The 23,896-nt window shown below is 33.3% G+C and overlaps 1 protein-coding gene across 2 annotated transcripts; it reads right to left on the bottom strand.

Annotated features, from left to right (window-relative positions):
- Window positions 1–5,326: 5,326 nt before the first annotated feature.
- LOC115441699 (adenylate cyclase type 7) lies at window positions 5,327–22,951 on the bottom strand. Of its 2 annotated transcripts, none has more exons than XM_037442859.1 (20): window positions 22,780–22,951; window positions 16,700–16,882; window positions 16,305–16,451; window positions 15,053–15,218; window positions 13,192–13,394; window positions 11,609–11,758; window positions 10,811–10,929; window positions 10,143–10,287; window positions 9,564–9,700; window positions 8,915–9,064; window positions 8,690–8,834; window positions 8,535–8,609; window positions 8,315–8,451; window positions 8,074–8,244; window positions 7,682–8,000; window positions 7,246–7,609; window positions 6,793–6,971; window positions 6,307–6,568; window positions 6,046–6,170; window positions 5,327–5,939 (listed from the first exon to the last, which is right to left on the bottom strand). In XM_037442859.1, the coding sequence occupies exons 1-20, from the start codon at window positions 22,789–22,791 to the stop codon at window positions 5,568–5,570; spliced, it is 3,561 nt and encodes a 1,186-aa protein (XP_037298756.1). In that variant the 5' UTR covers window positions 22,792–22,951; the 3' UTR covers window positions 5,327–5,567. The 2 variants fall into 2 exon arrangements, with proteins under 2 accessions (XP_037298756.1, XP_037298757.1); XM_037442860.1 differs by lacking the exon at window positions 22,780–22,951 and adding an exon at window positions 17,540–17,737.
- Between the last annotated feature and the right edge of the window lie 945 nt (window positions 22,952–23,896).

The raw sequence follows: 23,896 nt of genomic DNA on the forward strand, positions 1-23,896 counted from the left end.
TCTATAAGTAGATTTTATTCATCATATTAAAATTCAAAAAATTCATCAAATTAAAATGCCCGTGCTCAGCAGTGGGCAAGTATATAATACAGGGCTGATATTATTATTATTTATTATTATATATTAAAATTCCGCTACTTAGTCACTAATATTAACTTTTTAACATATCAACAATATTTTTTTGCTTCAAATAGTTTTAAGATATTATTACTGAATTTCTCTGTTTCAATGTTATTTGCCATTAATTTTAATTAAATAAAAAAAACGATATTTAAAAAGAGTCATATTGTGTAATTATTTTACATGAAAACATATATATATTGTAATTTATTACAATGAGATACAAAATCATGACAAAAAGTCATAATTAAATAATTTGTTACGCGCCGCTATCCTAGCCGATGACATCGGGCGTTTCCGGAAATATTCGGCTGCGCGCGCAGGCTGGCCGAAGAGAAGATATGTCACGCGGCGACTATGCGATTATAATTATTCTTGTTGGTTGGACGTTGTCAAAAGAATGTCTAAAATTGTATTCTGTAATTATTTTGCTAATATAATGTTTACTGTAAAAAGAGCGTTTTACATTCAGAAGTGGGATAAGACAAATGATAATTTGAAGTTACATTGAATTCGAATGTGAAGAGAACTATCGGAATAAATCTGTGATGAATCATTGAATGCCAAAATTAAAATTACCAGATTCTCAGATTTTAGTTACCATGGCAACGTCTACGTCTGTTGAAGTAAATATGTTGGGAATGCATATGGAATTGATGTCTGCACATTAGTACGATTCACGACATTCATAACAAAAACTTCGTTATGCCTGCTGCTTGGCTCACTGGAGAGGGTGTTTTCTTAGAAACTAAATCATTGGAGACAGGAATGACTGGAGTCATGTGAAGTCAAATCGGTGGCGCAACACTTCAGGCTGACAATGCGAACGTGCGTAACTGTTTATTTTATTTAATCTGATCTGTCTGTGGCCGTGAGCCTTTTGATAATATTCTATCTGCAGCCATGACCATTCTGATCATATTCTGTCTGTAGCCATGACCATTCTGGTCATATTCTGTCTGTAACCATGAGCATTCTGATCATATTCTGTCTGTAGTCATGAGCATTCTGATCATATTCTGTCTGTGGTCATGAGCCTTCTGATCATATTCTGTCTGTAGCCATGAGCATTCTGATTAGTGTTACTAGGTCCTATTTGTTTGAAATCGGGCAACAGGTAAAACAAATCGGGATCCAGGTTGAAGGTCGAAACACAAAAAAATACTGCAAGTCATGCTAATGTTGGTTTTCATTGCAATTTCTGTTTTAACATCGAATCATAGATCACGGTACAGTCGCGTGTCTAAACAACAGAACAAAATAAAACTATACCTACAGGGCTAGTGATGTGATGTGTTGTTTATTTTTTGATAATAATGTCTTTTGATAAATTTATTGATTTTCGGGACATTTAATGTCCCAATCAGTCGCAAATCGGGACGCGTCTCTAGAACTCTGATAACCGGCATATTCCGCGCACATCGAGACACCTGGTAACACTACGTCAGAACATACTCTGTCTGATTTGACTGCTTTATTTTACTGATCTGCTTCATTAATTCTGTTTTACTTAATTTCTTTTCTGTTTTTCTATTTCTGTTTCTGGTTTAGTGTTTATATTTAATTACAAACTATATATATCTGTCAATTCATTAATCTTACATGGAAAGCTTACAGTCTGACATAAAGAGATTAAGCTACAATATACGGCAGGAGTACAATATTATGTGATTTGTGGTATACGAGGTTCCAAAATCCAGTCAACTGTGCTGATGTATAAATGCAATTTAGGAAAACAGAGTAAAGAAAATAAGACAGAGCAAACGTTGTTGTTTAGAAATGTAATATAATAATATAATATAACATACATATCTTCTGTTCCAGATACCCTCACTGATCTGGTTTGGAGCATGATAAAAAAATATTCTGTCTGTACTTGGTCTGGATAAATTGAAAAGCACTGGCTTATTAATTGAAATGTTTGGTATTCTTATATAGCACTTACGCAATGGCTCTGAACAATTGATGCTCTCTAAGTATACTAATAAGGTACAATATGTGAGCAATATTTCTGCGAATGAATAAGGGTACAATATGGTGACTCTGAAATGGTATACTGGATTGTGTTGCCGTACTAGCTGTAACACTAAGCATGGTTGGTTAACCTTCGCTCAATTTTTTGATAAACAGTGGGAATGGTAATCTGAGATTGCAAAAACATTTGTATTTGTCTTGGAGTATTCTTGCAATTTTGAAGTGTACCATGGTGGTGGTGGTGGTTTATTGTTGGTAATAACATTATGAACAAAAAAAAAAAAGTAAAATATCAGATAAAACCTTACGACTGACATCTATTATACTGCTTATGATAAGTTATTTCCTGTTAACCTGTTGAGTTGTAGAAATATTTTAACCGTGGTTTTATCGAGCAGACATGCACAAGGAATTCATGTCATGATGATACTTCAGAGATGGATGTCTTCTGATTTTAGTGGGTCATTAGAAGTTGATGTTTTAATCAAATAGTTAAAAAAAAGTATGTTTAGAGTTCAGTTATTGTCATTTTGTATATATGTAATGATATGGCGAGAAATTACAAGTAGTGTTATAATAATAAAAAAAAGTTGAAACATATTCGGTAGAAGTAGCGACGGATGTGTGCTTCAGTATCGATACTATTTACGGAGCCCAATTTACGGAATGTAATATTGACATTACCGAAAATTATGTACAAATCCTGGTTCCGATGAGTTGCCAACATTGTGTAATGCATATGAAAATTGCTGTAGTTGTTTTTTATTCCATGTTGGCCATGTTCTCTCTGTGCTGGTTGTTTATATAAGCGGAACATACACGTGTAGCTAACGCTGTACTTGAGTAGTGTAATTGTAAATCACATGTCTCCACATCGGCTTCGATCGCCAGTGACAGTTTTTATAAACACTGGGGTAACGGTTAAGCCTGCTGGTTCTCTTAGTTGAATCTGGTCCAGTGTCTTGGTTATGCCTGCGATATAGAATCACTTTAGCGAGGACTTTATAGATATTTGACATCAAGTTGTAGACCTATAGTTATTTATTCAAACTGTTAAGATTTATAGTCTTCTTAGTGTTTCTTATGTTCTAAATAATATCCCATTTAGGAAGTGTCTTGACACGCGTGGCTTAACTGACTATTCGACTCATAGTTACGGAGTAGGCTGCGCTTTCAATTGGTTTTCTGTCATAACAAACGAAAGTTTTGAAGATCCCGAGATCTCTGTCGTCTTTTTAGTTGTTTCGTCCGATTTGATCTTGAATGTTGCTATACTCTCTGGAGTCCGTCATTCATCGAACATATTCAGAGATTGGTGAGAGAGCCCAGAAGCTGTTTCTGTATCATTTTTCACACGTGAATAACCACTGCCACAGTTTACAAAGCTACGAATCTAGACTTGCTCAATTTAAAATCAGTTTTCTTGAATAAAGACGCGAGATGGCAGATATCATTTTTTTATTTTACAAAAATGGGTTAACTTTGACATTGATAACTCTGTTTTGCTAATGAAACTTAATTTTGCTGATTCTCGTTCTGACAACCGTCTCCATAACAGAGTGACTTTCAACTTGCCAACACGGCGAATCAATTATAGTCATCACTTGCCTTTGTGGCGAATGTGTCAGTCCACAATAATATGCTTCAAGAAATTTGTATTTTAGCGGTAAAGTACCTCAGATTAAGAAACTTGGAATAATAAATTCTGTCCCTAATTTGTGACTTCAACTAATTCGTTATTACTAATTCAAACACAATGTAACTTGTTTCCTAATTTACTTTTATTGCATGTAGAGTTCACTTCTCGAAAGTCGTGCACCCAGTTCTGTTGCTAATGTATCCGTTCTTAATTTGAAGTCTGTACATCTTATGTTATCGATTAGGTTAGAAGAGCTAGTAATAAAAAAATGTTCTTTTCAATCTTCTTGTGTAGTCGTATAATAGTAATTGTTGTCCACTGACTTGAAATTAATTTATTCTTAAGACCTCAGTCAATAACTATGTGAGTGTAGGTGTTAATAATGTCCCTGTTCTCAATGAGAAGTTTATTGCTGATGTTCTCTGCACCTGGAGTTTTATTTGACTACTTTTATTTTTCAGAGATTGTCTCCGGTACCGGTTCTTTAATGGTCGGATCTGTTGTTTCTGTAGTATTTCTGCATGTGTATAATTCTTGGATGCATTTAGTAGCTTTGATAAAGACTCTCGTATTGTGGTTTCTATTATGCCGTTTTTATCCTTTATGCTGGGGATCTACTCTCTTTTCGCTGTCTGTATTTTCCCGTCTTTTTCTTAATGCCTCTGGTCGTTTGAATGCATTTTTTCTGTGTTTATAATCTGGAAGCATGGCAATCTTCCGCATGTTAGTTTTAAATATTTTATTAATTTCAGTTATGACTTTTCTAACGCTTCTTGCCTTTATGCTGTGTTACTCGTAAACCATTTGATTAATTGATTTGATTGAGTTGGTATATGTTGCGTATGCTTATTTATATGTATGAATCGTGTGCTGATAAGTCCTTATTGTGTGTTATATTATCTTGTGTGTTAACTTTCTTTGCGACTTCTATGGATTTCTTTAGTTATGCTTCTCATTCCTTTTCATTTGCTGCTGTCTTACTAATTGGAGGTTTTGCTTGAAAGGTTTAATTGTTCTGGGTGTTTTTTTTAAACTTAAGTTTGGTTCTCAGCATTTAATGATTGCTATTAGTATTCAGCATTAACTGTATGTAAACTTTGGATAAATAAAATGAAGGTCTTTGGTTGCTAGGAATGAAGTATAGAAACGGGGTTTAGGTACTATCAAAAAAATAAATTATATACACATATAGCGTGAAAGTTAATTGCAAAATGGATAAGTTGTTGGATATTGTGTATATGCAAGATTTGATTGCTTTTTTATAGGGTTACTCGATCGGAAATAGTTAGTGATTTACTGGTAAATATGTTTAAAATATAGGTATCCAATTCAGTTCTGCTTCCTCAAATTTATTTTTGTGAATACCTTTGGTATTCACTTTGCAGGATGGCCGATGTTACGCGCCGCTATCCTAGCCGATGACATCGGGCGTTTCCGGAAATATTCGGCTGCGCGCGCAGGCTGGCCGAAGAGAAGATATGTCACGCGGCGACTATGCGATTATAATTATTCTTGTTGGTTGGACGTTGTCAAAAGAATGTCTAAAATTGTATTCTGTAATTATTTTGCTAATATAATGTTTACTGTAAAAAGAGCGTTTTACAAATTATTAACAAAAAATAACGTATCTTAATAATAAATACCAACTAATAGAATCATTACTGTAAACGCACTCTTTCAGTTCCTGGGAATTTGAATGTGAGTCATTCATAATATGATTGTTTAAATTTTCATAAATAGTCCTCCAGGGCAAAGTCTGGCTGCTTTTTGAAGTTCACTTAAAAAAAGTTTACCCAATATGTGCTACCGAACTGAGTGAACTACTAAATACTTATTAGCACCGCGTTTCCCGTACTTCGCTCCCTGATGACATGTAACTAGCACTATCTCTTGGCGTGAAGGATTCCTCATCATAGTTTGAACTATCGCCAGTATAGGACAGATTTCTAGCATCATAAGTGTAGTATTCATGATCTTCTTGAATCTCATCGTCAATTATAAAATTGCTGTTTCCCAAATTATAGTACCGATTACTATCTTCGGTCTGATAGTATTCTGAACTGTTTTGTTTCCTGATCAGGCTGAAGTTTTCATCCAGTGGGACGAAGTATGTTTTGATGTATCCTGCGCCCTTTACGAACGTCTCACCACGATACATTGTGAGGACATCGCATTCGTCTAAAATAATAGCAGTATTCTCTGTGACCTAGAATTGTGAAATAATATTATGGTGATTACAAACGAAGAGTGACATAATGAAAAATAAACGGTTCCAATTCTTTAGGATTATTTAAAAATGATTGTTGTCTTACTTGTATTTTTCCTGTTTCGCCAGTGGAATCCATTCTTGAAGCCATATTTACTGCATGACCCCATATATCGTACAATGGTTTTAATGAACCCACAACGCCTGCAGCAACTTGCCCGTTTGAAATACCTGAGAGATGAATGTACTCGCTGTTAATATAATCTAACTTTATATAAGCGTAACAGAAATGCTTTTTTTTATTTACGTGCTGGATAGATATTTGATATCTTCTAATTAGCTATAAAAAAGAATAAAAAGTCATTACCTATGCGCAAGTTTAGTCCTTCAAAACTTTGAAAGGAACCGCGATTAAAATTCTGGAGTTGCATCATCATTGCAGCTGCAAATTCCACCATTGTTAGAACCACAGCTTTATTGTAGGGGCTGTTGAATCGTGACGAGGACGTCAATGATATAGATTCTAACGATTCGCGTCTGCTTGGATCCAAGCCACAAGCAGCCATGTATGTCCACCCGGCCATTTTGATCTTCTCGACTTTGTGTACTGAAGCTCCAGTAAGAAGCAACTAGAACGATGAGTATACAAAAATTAGTATAAGTAATGTGTAGCATTAGATAATAATTTAAATGTAATACACCATACAACTAAAATCAATCCTGATTTCTATTCTTTGAGGTGGAGAATGCAACCAAAATTTCTAATATTGGAAATTTGATGGGCAACAGAATAAAATAATGAATTATTCACTATTAGTAGACCTATTACCTCATTAATTTTAGCAAAACTTACCCTATCGAAATCCGATATGACTTCATCTAATATGTTCAGTACGAATTTGTCGCTCATGTCTGCATCACCTTCTAAGCCTAGTTTGTAGTCTGTCAGAGAAGCAAACATAACTGCAACGTTGTCATACTTCTCGTAGTATAGTTCATCTATAGATCTATTTAGATTTAGATACACCTGAACTGCAAGTAGAAAAAAATGTTAAGCTATTTTAAACTTTATAATTATGAATGTGTAAAAACAGTCTCTCGTTCAATTTGAAGATGTTTAGGAGTTCTATGTGCATTTGTAATTACGTAATTTGGTTCAAGTATGAATTTCAAGTTAATTATCCTATGCACAAATGACGTAAATATGTTATGACGAAACTTAAATGTTTTTTCGGCATTCGGGAATAATATGTGGAAATACCAAGCTTATTTATATTCTCATTCACGTAAATGATGATGTACTTACCAACATGTCCAGGTAATATGTTTTCTAGAAGCATATTATTTACTTTCAACATAGTCTCGGCTTCTTTTTGTTCTGCACTAAGTTGTAATTGCCATAAGTGATCTAATCTGTTTCTATATTCCGTAGTTCTATCAATCCAGTACAAGGTAATCGTTATGAAAATTATAGAGAGTGTGTGAGATATTCTAGGATCTAAACCGACATTCCAAGTTGCATCTTTAGCAAATAAACTAGTTTTGGTTTCCCACACGATCCAAAGGTAGAAAATTGTCATTGCACCTGCTACGATCCATTTGAAAATGAAGAAAACCCTGCTGAATAGAAAATTTAGTAACAACGCTAATCCCCAGCATTGTGTCACGTGCTGAAATAACAACAATTTTAAACATCATGAAGTTTCATAAAAGAATAACGTAAAATTAGGAAATGAGATTACCCACGACGAAACACAATTGGATATCACTCTTACTCCTTCAGAACATTCAAATTGAACTTCATAACAGGCTATAACGTTGATAATAGACATTGCAGCAAGTCCAATGCTTATTAGTAGGTATAAACACGTCCGTATCTTTGCTGATCGTATTATTTTAGCAGATACATCGTAGATAAAACGCAACTTTTCGCCTTTTGGTTCTGCGACGCCTTTGTATTTTGTCCATACGAATTGAAACCAGGTCAGAGGTTGTAAAACAATGAGGCTAAGCAAGAGAGCGCCAAAAACTGCCCAGGTGTACCAACAAAAACCTACAAACCTGAAAAAATAAGGCTCTAGTCCATCATACAAATCTTGTAATATATTTATGTAAAAGGAAATTATGAACATACCAATTAGTCGTCAGGCCATTGATAAGTATTATTAAACTGAGAATAATAAGGCAGCTTGTTATGTAATATTTAAATAATGGATCAGGCAAAAGCAGATATGTCTTTTCCAGTTGAAAGTTTTGAAACATTAATGTAAATCGGTTTACTTTTGATTCTTTTTTGAAGTGCTCTCTGAAACAAAAATATTAGTAAGGGTCTGCACAGCATTTTTTGTTAATAAGTTTAGGGTAAGTTTACGTACTTGCCGTTAGTCATATCTTCAATCTCTTTAGCCATCTGAGCGTCGGCTGCTTTTAGCATTTGTTGGTATTCTACCAGATTTTCGTCCATAAAGGATGTTGTTCTACGGAGATTTGTTGAACTTCTAGTATCCGATCGCTACTAGAAATATACAATAATATAGCAAATTATTGGGTGATTAATTGGTAAAATAAAATTTGTAAATAATAAAAATACCGTACTCTAGAAGTTGATGACTTCGTTATTATCTTATTAAATCCAACAGAAGCTCTGCGAAATGGGGGATATTCTAGAGGCTGAAAGTTTAAAGTTGGAAATTATTGTAATATTCTATTGTTGTTTATTGTTATTGGGTTCAAGAGTATAAAATACTTACTCTGCTCGGTCTTGAAATTAAATAAGTCTCCAATTTATTTTTCATAATGAAAGGATCGTTTTGAGATTCAAAATTTGGCTCTATAATATACTCCCTAGCAAAATCTATAATTAATTCAAGCGTTTGCTTTGTGATGTGCACTTTCCTGAAATAACAGATTAATTGGCTCGTACTTAAATTATTATTTTATTATTTGAAAGCGTACACAATGAATTTAGAACTCACCCAGCTTTGCCAGTAGATTCCATTTTATTTGCAATCGTTGCGTCCTTTGACCAAATATCAAACTGCCATTTTCTTATACCTATTAGACCACTTAATATTTTGCCAGAATGAACTCCGATTCTCATGTCAATATTTAGAGCTCGTTTCTCTCTGTAAACGAGAACAAAATTAGTAAATTTCGCCTAAATAATTAAGTACTAGCTGTGTCCGCAACTTCATCTACGAGGCCTTAGATCATTTTATTCTTAATCAATATTATATTCTAGATGGTCTAAGTTTCCTGTATAAAAGCCTTTTCTTTATGACATGTAAGGAATGTAGTGCTTGTGACGTCACAGTCAAATTCGGGGCATGCTCGATGCTATAAGTTTTTTTAACTAAATTAAAAAAGTGATAATCTGTTGGATATGTATGTGGATTTGATAGAATTAAACCAATACGTTACTAACACAAAGGTTTTGTTTTAGTAATTATATTTTGATTAGGTACATTAAGTGGTTTTGCGTTATACACCAATAAACACGGATTGTCTACGACTTTACTACGCGTATAACATATAGATAATTACTTTCTTTCGTATTAAATTTTATAACGAATTATTCTAGTATATTAATACTAATATAAATATTCATCTCTTGCATTAAACTACCTAACATCTTTTATAATGTGGATCATTTCCAGTCCCAGATCGATGCAATTTTTGGCATGAAACTCTGTGGGTTTTGGTATTCCGCTCACGCAGTAGTAGCAGTCGCCTAAAAATTTTATTCGCAGGACATCGTATTCCTGAAAAGATGCACATAGTACAATAGTTTTATGGTAGTCATTTTTTTGATCAGGCATAGAAATAGAAAAGAGTATAATAGAAAAGAGTTGTTGGAAGAATTTGAAAATGATTATCTGAAATTATTATCAGCATGGTAAAAGAATAATATTCAAAATGTTTTTAATGATAAAACTGCTGTTTTAGTGTAACACATAGGGTTGCTACCCTATGTGTTACACTAAAACCTATTTATGTGACAAAGTTAATCTAAAACCATTTAGGTACAAATAAGATGTGTTTTTGAAATATATAGCAGTCCTAGGTGTTATCTAGGATAGACTCTATCTTTGTGTTAAATTTCATCCGAAGCTATTCAGCGATTTTTGCCTTTACTTCAAACAAACATCTAAGTTTATGTGTACAAACTCTTGTAACTAAAATATAAGTAAGATATATTAATACCTCCGAGGCCTCATCGAATCTTCCAAAGAGTTCATTCAACAGTTCCACCATCCTCATTGGCGATAAAGTTGTCGATATCATTGTGTAGTTAACAACATCGGCATATAAAATGCTTACATTATCATGTTCTTCTACATAAAGCTGACTGACAAGATAAGGAAATAATCTTTATTATAAAATCAAAATAAAGAAATTCACGAAAAAGATTAAACTGTATTAAGTAATAAAATATTTTATAAGTATAAAGATTTTAAAATTAATTGCGATAAAAAAAAAATTGTACGGTATTTTAGGCTGATTATAACATCTATAATAATTCAACCTTTATCGTGTAATATATTGAAATTAGCCTATTAATTTTGCCTTTTCTATTTATACGAAGAATAATTAAGTCAGATTGTTGGATTCAATAAAGTAGACTCCAGAAATCTACCGAAACTTAGTGTTGACATGGTTGTTTTTCTCATTTTTTTTTCTCATAATGACTATTCGAAAGAGAAAATTTATGCATCTATTGATGCCAGTGGCGAAAAAATATGACCAGTGCCAGACAGTTGTGACGTCATTGGGCACGTATGTCCGTTTTTAGAAACAGTTCTATCTTTAAATTAAATTAATAATAATCAATTTCCGACGTGCACTATAATAATATGTATAAAAATACTTACTTAAATGACCTCATGGCATAGCCCATATTTTGTGTTTCTAGACCCATAAACATGTTTCTAATGTCTTGGCGGACTTTTGAAACGATGTGCTCGGGGAGAATACTGGTCATCAGTCGTTCCTGTAATATTATTAAATTTTTAATTTGTATTGTATAAAAAGGAGTGGTGTTGCGGGAACTGCAGGCTAATGATTTGCGCAGTTTAAGGTCTCAGTTCCTATGGCACCTGATATTTTGAAATGTATAACAATGGGCAATCTTCATTTAATGGTCAATTACCAATACATAGTCCAAATACTTGCACTTTTGCGAGTTTAGTAAGATTTAGGAAGTAATGCATTTTCATTATAAGTTGCTTGGACTAATGATAGCATAAACAAAATCCAAGTCTAGTATATAAGTTTAATACCAGGCTGATATTTATTTAAGATTATAATTGATAGGATTTGGTACGACGTATTCCAATATATTTCTTTTTGTATGGGCTAGGCATACTGATCTCACTCCACCTGATGGTAAGTGGAGTAGTATATAGATTAACTGACTGACTAGAGAAGATTTGACTGACCAGAGAAGATTACCCCTTACTAGTGATTAAAATTATCGCAGCATGTTTGTAACCGGGTATGAATAGGTTCAATATCAAGAATATTCATGGTATTATATCGTCAACAGAATTCCAGCCTTCTGAGGTAGTAACTTCTTAGTGTCCAGAAGATCTAGCTTCTAGGGACCGTAAATTGAACTTCAGTAGGTTTCCACTGACAGGTTTAATTATAAAATGTTAAACCTTACCCACCTCTTGGTCTTTAACAAATTTTAATCTCAATGTACTCTCAACGCATGCTCTCCGGTCCAAAAATGACCGTCTTGTTACGATTTCGTTCATCAGCCTGAAATATACTCCCATTAGATTGACACCGATCAGGTAAATTATGTCTGATGATACCTGAAACACAATATTGTTAATATTTAATATTCTGCCATCACAGTTAAAGATAAAATGATTACGTCAATAATATGAAATATATTTTTTTAAATATTGTTTTATAGAGATGATATAACATTTTAAAGGCTGCCTCGGTGACGTAGTTGTACTGCACGCGCAGTACGGCAGCGCTCTGAGGTCCTGGGTTCGAATCCCGGGTCAGGCAAAGTGATATATGGGTTTTTCTACTCAGTATCAGCGCAAAGTCTAAAATTTGTGCTCGATTTAGCGATAGGCTCGCCTCCTATACTCGGACGGAAAACACTTGGCGTAAAGTGGGTGCCCTGGTTGCGCCTCTTCATACCCCTTCGGGGATAAATGTTTTACATACCCACGGGTATGTAAAACAATGCCAAAAATTAGGCAACGAAGCCTTTGATTGTGCTGAAAAATACATTGATTTTACATTGTTTAAAATTATTTTCGTTTATATAACATACAATGAAGTATTGTTTTCAACGCACGTGTTTCCATAATAATCACATATTAATATTTATCATAAAAAACAAAGTACATATGATTGATCTAATTTTATGCTCATGACAAGTCGACTGCACAATAATCCGGTTTGTTATTTTGTAGATTGACAAAATATTATTTTTCATCATTACTCCTATTCATTATGACCACGCCTAGTATGGATAAACTAAACATTCAAATACATAATTAATATAATTTTTTTTTTGTTTTCGCAGATAAAGTGAGACATTCAACTATCTAGTGATACCGTAGTGTACACTAAAATGGACATTCAAGAATATTTCTTTAAAGTGCAATACAAAATATATCCGTTATTTGAAGTAAAAAATCATGAAACATCTTTTTTATTCTAAGTTTGTTTTAATTGTTATTATAATTTTTTTTTTAGTAGTTTATTTCTTGCTTCTCTTAGGGAAATAGAGGAAATCAAATTGAAGTTTCAAGTGACGTAAGGTAATGAATTATGCTGTTATAAGTAAAATATAATTATAAGTCTTTAAATGTGATATAAAACAAACAATATAGTCTAAGAGCCCGTGAATCCCAGACCTTCGTTATTTTATAAAAGCTGAAAGTTTGTCAGCGCATGCTCCCAACACAGGTAACAACGATGGGCCATTATGAAGTTTGGGCTACAGTGGCTTTGGCAGGTACACGGTACTAAAGGTGTGTAAAAGGTGTGTGTGTATCAAAAACGTCTGGCTAACGAGAAAACATTATTTACTTATTACCCAAGTACTATATACTATATTCACGGGCTCTTGCTCTAATACTTTAAAACAGCGGCAGGACTATAATTCTTATAATCATTCTAATTAAAAAATATTTTATTAAGCTGGTAATTTCGAAATAATTGTGATTAGTAACACTTCAATAAATACCTGGCTTAAGTGATAATTTACGAAAACACTTACCACTTCGCCGACCTGAGGATTTTGATAATACGTCACAAAAGCGAAGATCAAAACATATATCACACTGACGAGGGCTCCAAGGATGATGGCCAAAAAATTGTTTCTCATCGGTAAGAATATGTATATAGATAGCAAGGCCATTGTGGCATATGCCGGCCTCAAATAAATACCCTCATGGGAAGTGTAGATGGTAACTGCGATATCTGAAAAATAAATTGTTTTAGTTTTATTTTCTGAGTAGTAGTAGTGAGTTTTGTGTGTGAGAGTAATGTCTCTCAGTATTGGGGAGGCTCGCGCCCTGCAGTGGGACAGAATATACTACAGGGCTGATATTATTATTATTTGTGAGAAAAGTGTATTGTAACTTATTAAAAAAAAAATATTAGGAATAAAATACGGCTACATTTTTTTATGATTATTTAAGGATGTGTATATATACAATAGTATTAATACTTGATGTGGACGTATGTCACGACACAGTCGGATTTCAATCATAATAGATAAGTTGTCTAACTCCTTATATATGTTAAAGTTTACATGTGAGCAACGTCCGAGATTACACCATCTTTGTTACAAATTAAGTAGGGATTCCCCTGTTTATTGAAGTATATGTTATTATTGGAAAGATATTCCTTTCACCGCTTATCAAAATTATAATATGATAAGTGGGGGAAGCGATATTATTACTGTAGGTATTTATACCGATACAATGAAGTAGTCGGGATATAGGGGCAAATCTGGCATAATCTCTTTTTTTTGTTTTTAACACACTGCACCTGATGGTAAGTGGAGTGGGGTCCAATAGAATGTCGACCGACGAGAGATGATTACCCTTCGACAGTCGACACAATTATGCCGGCTCGTTGAAACCGGATATACACAGGCTGATGCCGGAACGAGACACTTACTTGGGCCACCATGACTTTAACACTTTGTGTACGGTGGCCGCTATCCGGACGGATATAAAATATGTTCTACTACTAAAAATAGAGGTCAACAGATACTAGCTTTTTTTTAACTAATAGAAAGTGGCGTAACTACAGAGGGACATGACGCCACGGGAATCCGGCTTCAATGGGCCTCGACATCTTGTTAATATAATTTCCTTGAGTCGAGCGTTGAGATTTGAGACCCAAAAAAAATTGCATAAAAATATTAATATTTATAGGTACAATTTTCATGTTAGCAGGGCGTATAAGAAGGCTACATTTCTGAGTGCTATAGGAAAATTTTATCCCAAGAACAGACCTTTATCTTAGGACCGGAGTTTTAATGCGGGCAGTGTGGTCGACAAAATCAACAACAACTTATCTCGTTTTATCTAACGAAGACGGATATATTTATACCTGGAATATTTTCCTTATTATTTGTTTAGATTATTTACCTTACATTTTAAAAATATACATTTATTATTTATGTTAATCATTTCTTAAGATACACTTATTTGCTTGTTTAAATAAGAAAATTTCTATATTTACTTCTTCGATTCTGCATTCTTACACATTGTCCCGAACTGCCTTGGTGGCATAGTTGTACTGCATGCAGTACGGCAGCGCTCGGAAGTCCTGGGTTCGAGCCCCGAGTCGGGCAAAGTGATATTTGAGTTTTTATGCTCAGTATCAGTCCAAAGTCTGGAATTTGTACCCGATAAGGCGTTTGGTTCGCGCCCTATATCATCATGGGACGGAACACACTTGGCGAAAAGTGGGTGAATACGCCTCTGCATACCCCTTCGGGGATAAATACTTGTGTGTGTCCCGGACTATTAGAATTTAATATTTATCCCAAAATCGAACATTTATGGACGATGTTGCGAGCAGAAACTAGTATATAATAAGACTACTAGATTATGATATCTTACCTGTGACTACTAAATCCACAGTGACCACAAACGTGACAAGAATGGGTATCCAGTAACATTTCTGTTTCAGCGGATCGTAGATTTTTTTGCACAAAATCACGACTGGTATTGCTACCCTCAGAAAGTACATCGCTGACGTCAGATATGTTGATTGTGTTCTTATGTCCTAGAACGTAACAAGTTATCAGTTAGTTCTTGTGTTCCGGCTTGAAGAACATTGTAGCCAGTGTAACTACTGGACATAATAGGACTTAATATCTCATGTCTCAGGATGGCGGGCGCAGTGGAATACAAAACAATATTATAATTCAAGGAGTTGGATGGCGTTTCTACTATTTATGGGCAGTCGAATTGCTTATCATCAGGCGAACGGCTAGCTCTTGTCGTCATTCAAAGCCATAAAAAAAGTTAATTATAGCGGCTGTCTAAAGAACCTGTTTTGTTAGTTTTCGAATTTGTTAGAGGTATCAGAAGTTTTGGTAATAAAAATGTCAATTTTGCCTGTTGAATTTCATGATAAAACATTGTTAAGAGGAACTCACAGCATAGTAATTACTTGTTAAATTAGTAGAAAATGCAAAAAAACAATATTAATATTTCTATCTCTTGGTTGAGAACCATCAGGTAATTTGTGTTGCTTTATAATCAGAAGCCCAACAATTAATGAAGGCTCTGATAATAGGTAAGTTAAAATGAAATTAAAAACACAAAACTACTACTCTCCATGTCCGTTGATAAGTACTACTACGGAGGAACCAATTTAGGCACTGCGCAAACGACGTCACCTTATTATTGAAAAACACTACACTATCATAAAAATGACAGTCGTTTACGTAAACGTTATTGTTTATGTTAAAGACTTTCAGTTTTATCGCAGTGTAAATCTAAGTTTAGACTAGCAAGTTCTTCCAGCAATTTATTGTTCAAGAACTTCCAGATGTGTTTACACTGATTTGAGGCAATATTTCAACAGTTTCATACATATCCGATTCGCCGCAAGCGCAGCGAGCTTAAAATTTGGCAGAAGTCAGCTCTATGTCTTATGGAAGATAAATTGAAAATTTTGTTGTTAATCTAAACCCCGCTTTACATTTCGACAAATAATTATAGCGTCTGCGCGACTCGCTATTTTGAAGACAAGCTAAAGTATAATTCATTTTAGTCGATAAAGAAGTAACACTAAGTAAAACATTGAACCGGAATAAACAAAAAAAAACTCTACATATGTAATTATTTATTCGCACTAACTTACCTCGGGTAAAGGACCAACTATAGCTAGTATAAGATGTGTTGTAGTGAAACATATTAAGAGTATTACGTAAATGTGGATGAGTGTCTCTCTTAACTTGTCATCATATTTTCTATACAGGCCTTCTAGATCTTTCTGTTCGAATTGATCCTAGAACAAACACATTATAGATTTATCAATTAAGGGTAAGAATTCTAATATTTTCTAAAACATTATATCTGGGTACCGCAGAAAATATTGTAAATTGTTAGTAAATAATGTTTGACTGATATTTGTGTTATTCATCATTCATAATGCCAACTTCATTGTAGGCAGTTATCCTGCTCAAACTAAGTTTATCAATTATATATTAAATATTTTTATACATACCTAATTATGTTCTTTCATGTATAACTTACCCTTAAATATTTCCAATTCCATTGATTTCCACCCACTAATTCCACTTCATGAGTTCTAAACTCGTGTAGAGAGGAGAGAACGCTTGTGGCTCGTCCAGAGTTCATTGAATATCTTGCTAATAGTTCCAAGGCGCCCACTTGGAGTACCACGGACCCCATGGTCCGTGACAAGGCCCGTTCATCCTAAAACAAAGTCGTTTTAAAAAAAAATTTCGTCAAACTCAAGAATGAAAACATTGTTATATATTTTGTATCCAAAGTACTAGAATTAAAATGTTTTGATCAAGAATCATGATATATCCAAGATTAAGTGTTTAATAAAAATAGTAATACACTTCTTGAGTTCTCAGGATTTAATCAAGAAGTGCCTTACTGTGTTCCATTAAAATTTCGGTGGTGGGGTGGTTACAGGTAATAAATAAAATAATAATTCTCAGTGAATTATTTCATAATTGATTTGTTTCTTTCTACAGTACTCATTTTATTAACAAGCCTCATTATAGAATTTCCCAGAAGTTAAATATAGTTGAGATTTAAATTTCAGAATATTTTGTCATCAAATTTAGGGACTATTGCACAAGTTCCAAGTAAATTTTATTTATCGGTTTTGTCCTTTACATCTAATGTCGACAATACTAATTTCATTATAATTTATTTGGGAGCATAGATTACAGTGTGACTTTAGTATTAAGTAGGCTTGTACATTTATGTAATGAGAAGCATTTACACAAAAGTTGTGAAACAGGTCCTAAAATATAATTAAGGAATGAGTATCTTATATTACAGATGCAGATGGTGTTGATGAGTAAAGGAAAGTTAGTAATTATTGTAATATATTACTTGATTTAAATTGTCAGCTGCCAAAGAAACGTGATATATAATAATCTTTGCAATCAACTGAAATCAGGTGATTTCGTCTCCATATTGATTATTGTAATGCTTTTCCGATTTCTTGATAAAAATGACATTTTATTTTTAGATTGTCATTATTTTTTTTTATCCATAGATTTGAGATACATTGCTTTTAAATCCATAGACATATAAGTTTCAATTACAGTTGTATCTTGTTAAACTGTTTTGAATCCAACGTTGGAATGGCTACCCAAAGTATTGTATGATATCTTTCCCTCTAAACTTATGTCTGTGATGATATCAAATACCATTAATTCTCTTTTTTTTTTTTTTTTTTTTATTATTGGTTCACAAACCAGACAATACAATTTTACTTAATTCTAATTACATTTTCTTAACTTATTTATATAAATGTATGTCCTAAAATAGTGAACGCGGCGTACATAAAACTTAACTTTTATAAATTATCTTACAAATGTGGGCTCAAAATCCTTTAAACTACACATAAAATAAAAGAGAGAAAAAAAAAAGAAGAACACTATTACCTTTACCTTTAAGCTAAATTTACAAAAACAATTATAAATTAATTAAGAATATCATATTTTGGGTTAGATTAAGGGTACAAGTTTACGTAATTCGACTGCTAACAGCATTTCTAATTTTAACTTTAGCTGATGATAAGGAGGAGGAGAAAATGTCAAATTGCTGCCTAATGCCATTGTAGCCCGAAACCATGCGATATAATGCGGAATGTTGCCCCAGATTGGTTTTAAAATGTGGTGTCGCCAAGGTTTTGCGATTACAAAGACGACTACCTTGGCGGGGGACCACAATTTGAATCTTCTCCAACAAATTTTCACATTCAATATAGCCGTTCATTAACTTATAAAGAAACAAAATATCCGCAATTTTCCTCCTATGAGACAAAGAATTTAACTTGTAATATTCTAGTCTAGATTCATAATTCTTAAGAAATTTACACTTGCCATTTATATAAGATGTTTGATAAAGAAACCGTTTCTGTACACGTTCAACTTTGTTACGGTGGACTTCATATGTGGGAATATAGTCAACACGATTGTTAACCTATGTTATCTTACTTCCTACTAATATAATAATAGCGTTTGTCAAAATGTTTGAATGTTTATAAGAAGTAAATGTAATAACCGGTGATGAGATTTGAATGCTATTTAGCACAGTTAGACCATGTCCTGGATAACCATATAGGTTTTTTTATTCTAGTGACTTAACAAAGTAGGAATACATTTTCACAAGAATTTTCACGAATTATTTTAGTTTTGTTTTTAATAATTGGGGTTTCGCCCTCGGTTGAGGTCCGCTATTTGATGCGTAGCTTCCCCCCCCCAACTTTCGTCCATCTATAATGAGACAGTGCAGATAAGTCTGTTATAGACGAATTAGTGACATTTACATAAAACAAACTATAAAAAAAACAAACAAATCAAATCAAAAGAAAATGATGGATGTTACTTTTTATTTATGTGGTAAGCGTCGTACTAAGGATGAATCACTATAGAGATATTTATAGCGAAAAAGACACAAATAGAAACCTGCGAGCAACACGTAGTTAATTATAAATAAACATTCTATATTATCTATCATAACATCTATTTCCTATTGAATAACACGACTGCTAAGCCAAATTTCTTGAGAATTGGATTTGGGTATTTTACCTTAAATATACGCTTCCTGCGTCATAAAATGTATTTATAATTTTACAACCTGCTTAACCTAGATTCTTCTGAAGGTTGAACACCCATTGAATTGATAAGTTTTATTGTATTATGAATCAACAATTCAGTACATATTCAACAACAAAATCATTGTGAAGTGACCCACGCTAACAGCTGTGTTATAGTTATGGCATGAATGGATTGATACGATCGGGGTTTTACCTCTGTCTTCCAGAACATGGAGCGAGTAAATACGGCATTTGTAAGTAAACAGACCGATTAATAATTATGAGACTTGAAAAAGTAGAAAGTGTAAAAGAAGAGAATTAAAATTTAATCAATACTGACTACACGAATGGAAATTGATGGTCGCACTGACTGCTTGGTGGCGTAGTTCTATTGCATGCGCGTAACGACTATTGCTTCGGTTCCGGGTTCGTATCCGGAACGAAGTGATAATTCATTTATTCTGTTCATTATGAGTGTGGAGTCTGGAATTTGTGTACGATATGGCGACAGGCTCGTCCTTTATCACATGGGATGGAACACACTGGCGAAATGTGGGTGCTCTGGTTGCACCTTTGCCTACCGCTTCGTTGATGATTGCTTAAAGTGTGTATATGTGTGTGTGGTTGCTTACTTAACATTCGTTTTCTATAAGATTGACACTGATGCAGTCAATTCATGTTTAACTGCAGCGTATTTTTATTAATTAAAATCTATTTAAATTAACTTTTCTATTTAACTCTGAAAACACGTTAGGACCGAAATGCATAATAACATAGAAATTTCTCGAAAACCCAGCCCTGTAGTATCAGTGCAATTAATACCCAAAATTAACTCATGATTTAAAATCTCGAAAAATCAATTCAGTATATTAACTTCTTAAAACGTTTTTCCGGTAGTGCGGAAGATAGCAATCTATTGATATCTACACGAATAAACACATTGCCGACTTGTTACCTGATAACGTAAAGGTGTGTTGGATTCTTGTCTAATGGCTCAGATATTTCTGATCCATTCTTGCTACATTATTGACATTAATTTTATTACAACCTATATAATTTTCTGAGTACCTTATAATTAGCTTTACAATTATTTAAAAACCAATGAGTAAAAACCCTTATAGCTAGACAAGCGAGAGAATATAATTGACAAGTAAAATGAAGACGCAGTTAATTGAGATCATCACAAAGTGATTAAGTACAGTAGAGTGTTGACTGATGAGACGTGGTTATTCCACGTCTGACGATATAATTATGCCGGTCCGAAACCGGATATACATAGGCTGATCCCAGAATGGGACATACTTTTGTGGGCTAGTTGATCAATGAGACGTGATTATTCGTCTGTCTATATAATTATGCTGGCCTGTTTGAAGCCTATACATAGGCTGATCCCAGCAACACGCGACACATTTTCGAGGTATGCTACAGTTTTAAATAATTATCGGAACGGTCGCTATCCGGACGCATACAAGTATGAAACCTCCAATAAACTTTTATAATTTTGGGCTCAAATGTAGTATAAGTTGATTAATGCAGCATAAAATTACCTTTATTTCAATAGATATCTTTTCCACTTGTGCCATCACCGTCTTAATGAGTAATATCAGCACTTTGAATGTAACGTTTAAAATGCATCATCATACCTTAGAGTCGATTTAATATAATGAAACTCTATGAATACTTCGTCGGTCTCTCTTATTTGCCTGTTAATATCTGAAGTGGGTTCTATCAATCTTTTAAACAATGATTTTTTGTTTTTTATCTGTGCTATTGCCTAAAATATTAATAAATATTTATTTATAATTTCTAAAAATACCTACACCTAATTAATAATAATTATAATAATTAGTGATTCAGAGTTCAATTTAGACAAAGAAACATGCAGTCGAACCTAAAATGTACAAACTCTTGTCTAGGTTTTGAAATTGAACTTAGAAATAAATCTTATATTTAATATAGTAGATGATGATCAGGTATTTATTTTGTATTTTATTTTTATTAGACTGAGTAATTATTATTCATTGAGTGCAACGAACTGTTTGTTAGCCCAGTTGAATTGTTATCTTTCCAAGAATATTATTTTATGTGCTTGTTGACTAAAGCACAACGATTAAAATCTGTTTTCTACTTTAAAATATGCATTATTTTCATCGATATTTAGGATTACACATAAACTCATATTCTTGGTATTAGGCTAATATGCATTGTGCAACTATGGTATGAATAAATCATGTATTGAACGTAGGCAGTTAATGCCTAGTTGGGTGTAGAATGGACTGCCGAGACGAATGTCCGCAGGTTCAGAACCCAAGGGCATACATATATGACTTTTCTTCCCTAGATATCCCCTTCTAATTTTCCTCCATGCCCTTACAGTTATTAAGCTGGAGGATTTCAGTATCTCGTTCGCAAGTTTCCCCCTGTGTTGACTGCGGGATCCGTTACACAAAAAAAAATAGCAAGACAAAAGACTGAATAACTATTCTACAACATTTATTAGTAAGATGGTTAGTTAGGTTAAAGTCTTTTCGTGACTTTGTACATAGCTAACATTAGTTAAATAAAATAGTGTCAGTTGATTGTTATGTCTATTGTTTTAATTATAACCAATTTCTTTAACTTATCGCTTGTAGTCTTAAAGTACACGTAATTTCTCTAACTAGTCATAAGTAAGAACTATAGGAAAGCTGGGTTTGGAGAAAACATACGCTGGTTAAATAGTTTTTATTGATGTAATTATTTCTTGTGCGGTTTGATTTTTTGTTTTGAAATCTTGTTACCGCGAGGCGTAATATTAAAGTTTAAATCGATAAGTATGTTAACCGCATTTCATACTAGTTGTGTTATGCAAACATTTTTCACCATGCAATCCTTCCAGTAACATTTTGATACCAAGATGATGAAGATATGGTGCTCTTACAAAGAAGTAACAATATGATGGTTATTTGAAACGTAGGTTTCAAAAAGCTTCGTAGGCACAAGCTCTTGGTAATGACCTGAATTTGTATAATAAACAACGTTTCAGTATCAATAAAGGCTATGAGACGTCAACACTAACAAAGTAACAGCTTGACACCTGTACAGTATGCGCCATTATAAATAAGCGGGATCAACATAAAATGGTCTTTATGAAGTGATTGAACGTCGACCTAAGTGCAAATCCAAAGGAAAATTTCAGAAAGAAGCTAACTTATAGTAATATAAATAAAATTTTATGAGCAATTTCTAGAAATAAAGGTAATTAAAAATTTATGAGTAAAACAAAATGTATGTAATATCACCATACTCACAACAATGCATTTTTATAGACAATTGCGAAATAGCATGAAAGGAAGCACATCTATCATAATGAATGTTTCAATGTTTTTTATAATGTTACCTATTTACATACAAGGTTAGACACAATGGTTGCAAAATACGGGCAGAAAAATGTAATAAACACAGCAGATGAAACAATTCCGATTACTGATCAAAGATCAGGCATGGATGATGGAACTATTAATGAAGATACTATATTGAAACTTACCGTGATCGTCATCGAAATGTTGGCATATCCACAAATAAAAACAAATAACACAAGCCCGTTCGTACACCAATCGACGACTGCAGTAAGCAAGTAATGATAAGCGCCACTAAAAGAACAGATATTCTGATTACGATAATCATTATCGTATTAACAGTCATGATGAATTACGTGTGGAAATAATTTATTTATTATGATCAATTTGGATTTGGTACAATCTCTAACAATTTTGAAGATATTAGAAATGTTATACCTATCACTTCTAATCTTTTAAACAGTTCTAGAAGAAATATCGGTCCGGGGATAGATGATGCATTTTTATAAATTTATTTATTTATTTTTTCCTTGTCATAGAAAATTACGAATACACTTAAGAGCACTGAATAAGTGATTCTCAAGAAATTTCTTGTTATAAAGTGGGTTTATCAATTAGAACGTCATCGTTGCTTCAGTTAATAAGAGGTGTGAGAGCGTAATAGTTTTTTGGTTAATGATTAAGTTTGTTGTGCAATTGTAAGGTATTGTACCAAAAACAAATACCGCGTGGTTTTGCATTTGTATCGGAGAGTCTATTTGGATAGCAGACACATTTTATTGCTTTGTTTTTGTAGTAATCTAAATTATGGCTTGCATTTTAGGGATTGTTGGGGACACTTTTTTATGCTCCACAGATATCATCATGGAATTTCAGCAAACTCGCTAATTTTTAAAAGCCTGGTAAATTGATGGTCTAAAGACTCCAGAATGACCGCTTTTATACATATTTTATATATAAGTAAAGAATCCTTTATAGTTTAGTGGCTATTGTTAGATAAAATTATGAATCATCTATCGTGTTGTAAAGTCTAAATCAAATTCACGCATAGACGGACTATCAAACTTAAACTATCTGATTCAAGTTACTTTGTAAGGCAAAAATCGATTGGAATAAAAAATACATATAAGTTGAACTATTTAATTACTTAAATAACGTATTGCGATTTTTTTTTATGTTTTTGACCTCTAATTGTCAGTTTTTGTTATTAAATATATATAGTAATAAAAACTGACAATTAGAGGAAGTATTTGTTTTATTCTTTAATTTTTTAATCCCGTATTAACTTTGGCATTATAGTTGATT

This window comes from Manduca sexta, chromosome 25, assembly GCF_014839805.1.
Source record: "Manduca sexta isolate Smith_Timp_Sample1 chromosome 25, JHU_Msex_v1.0, whole genome shotgun sequence".
Lineage (NCBI taxonomy): Eukaryota > Metazoa > Arthropoda > Insecta > Lepidoptera > Sphingidae > Manduca > Manduca sexta.

Excerpts from the sequence above, each read along its gene's own strand:
- LOC115441699 (XM_037442859.1), bottom strand. Across the intron at positions 8,452-8,534 it reads CGAAGTCATCAACTTCTAGA|CGATCGGATACTAGAAGTTC; the intron begins GTACGGTATTTT and ends TATTTCTAGTAG. Across the intron at positions 8,001-8,073 it reads AATGGCCTGACGACTAATTG|GTTTGTAGGTTTTTGTTGGT; the intron begins GTATGTTCATAA and ends TTATTTTTTCAG.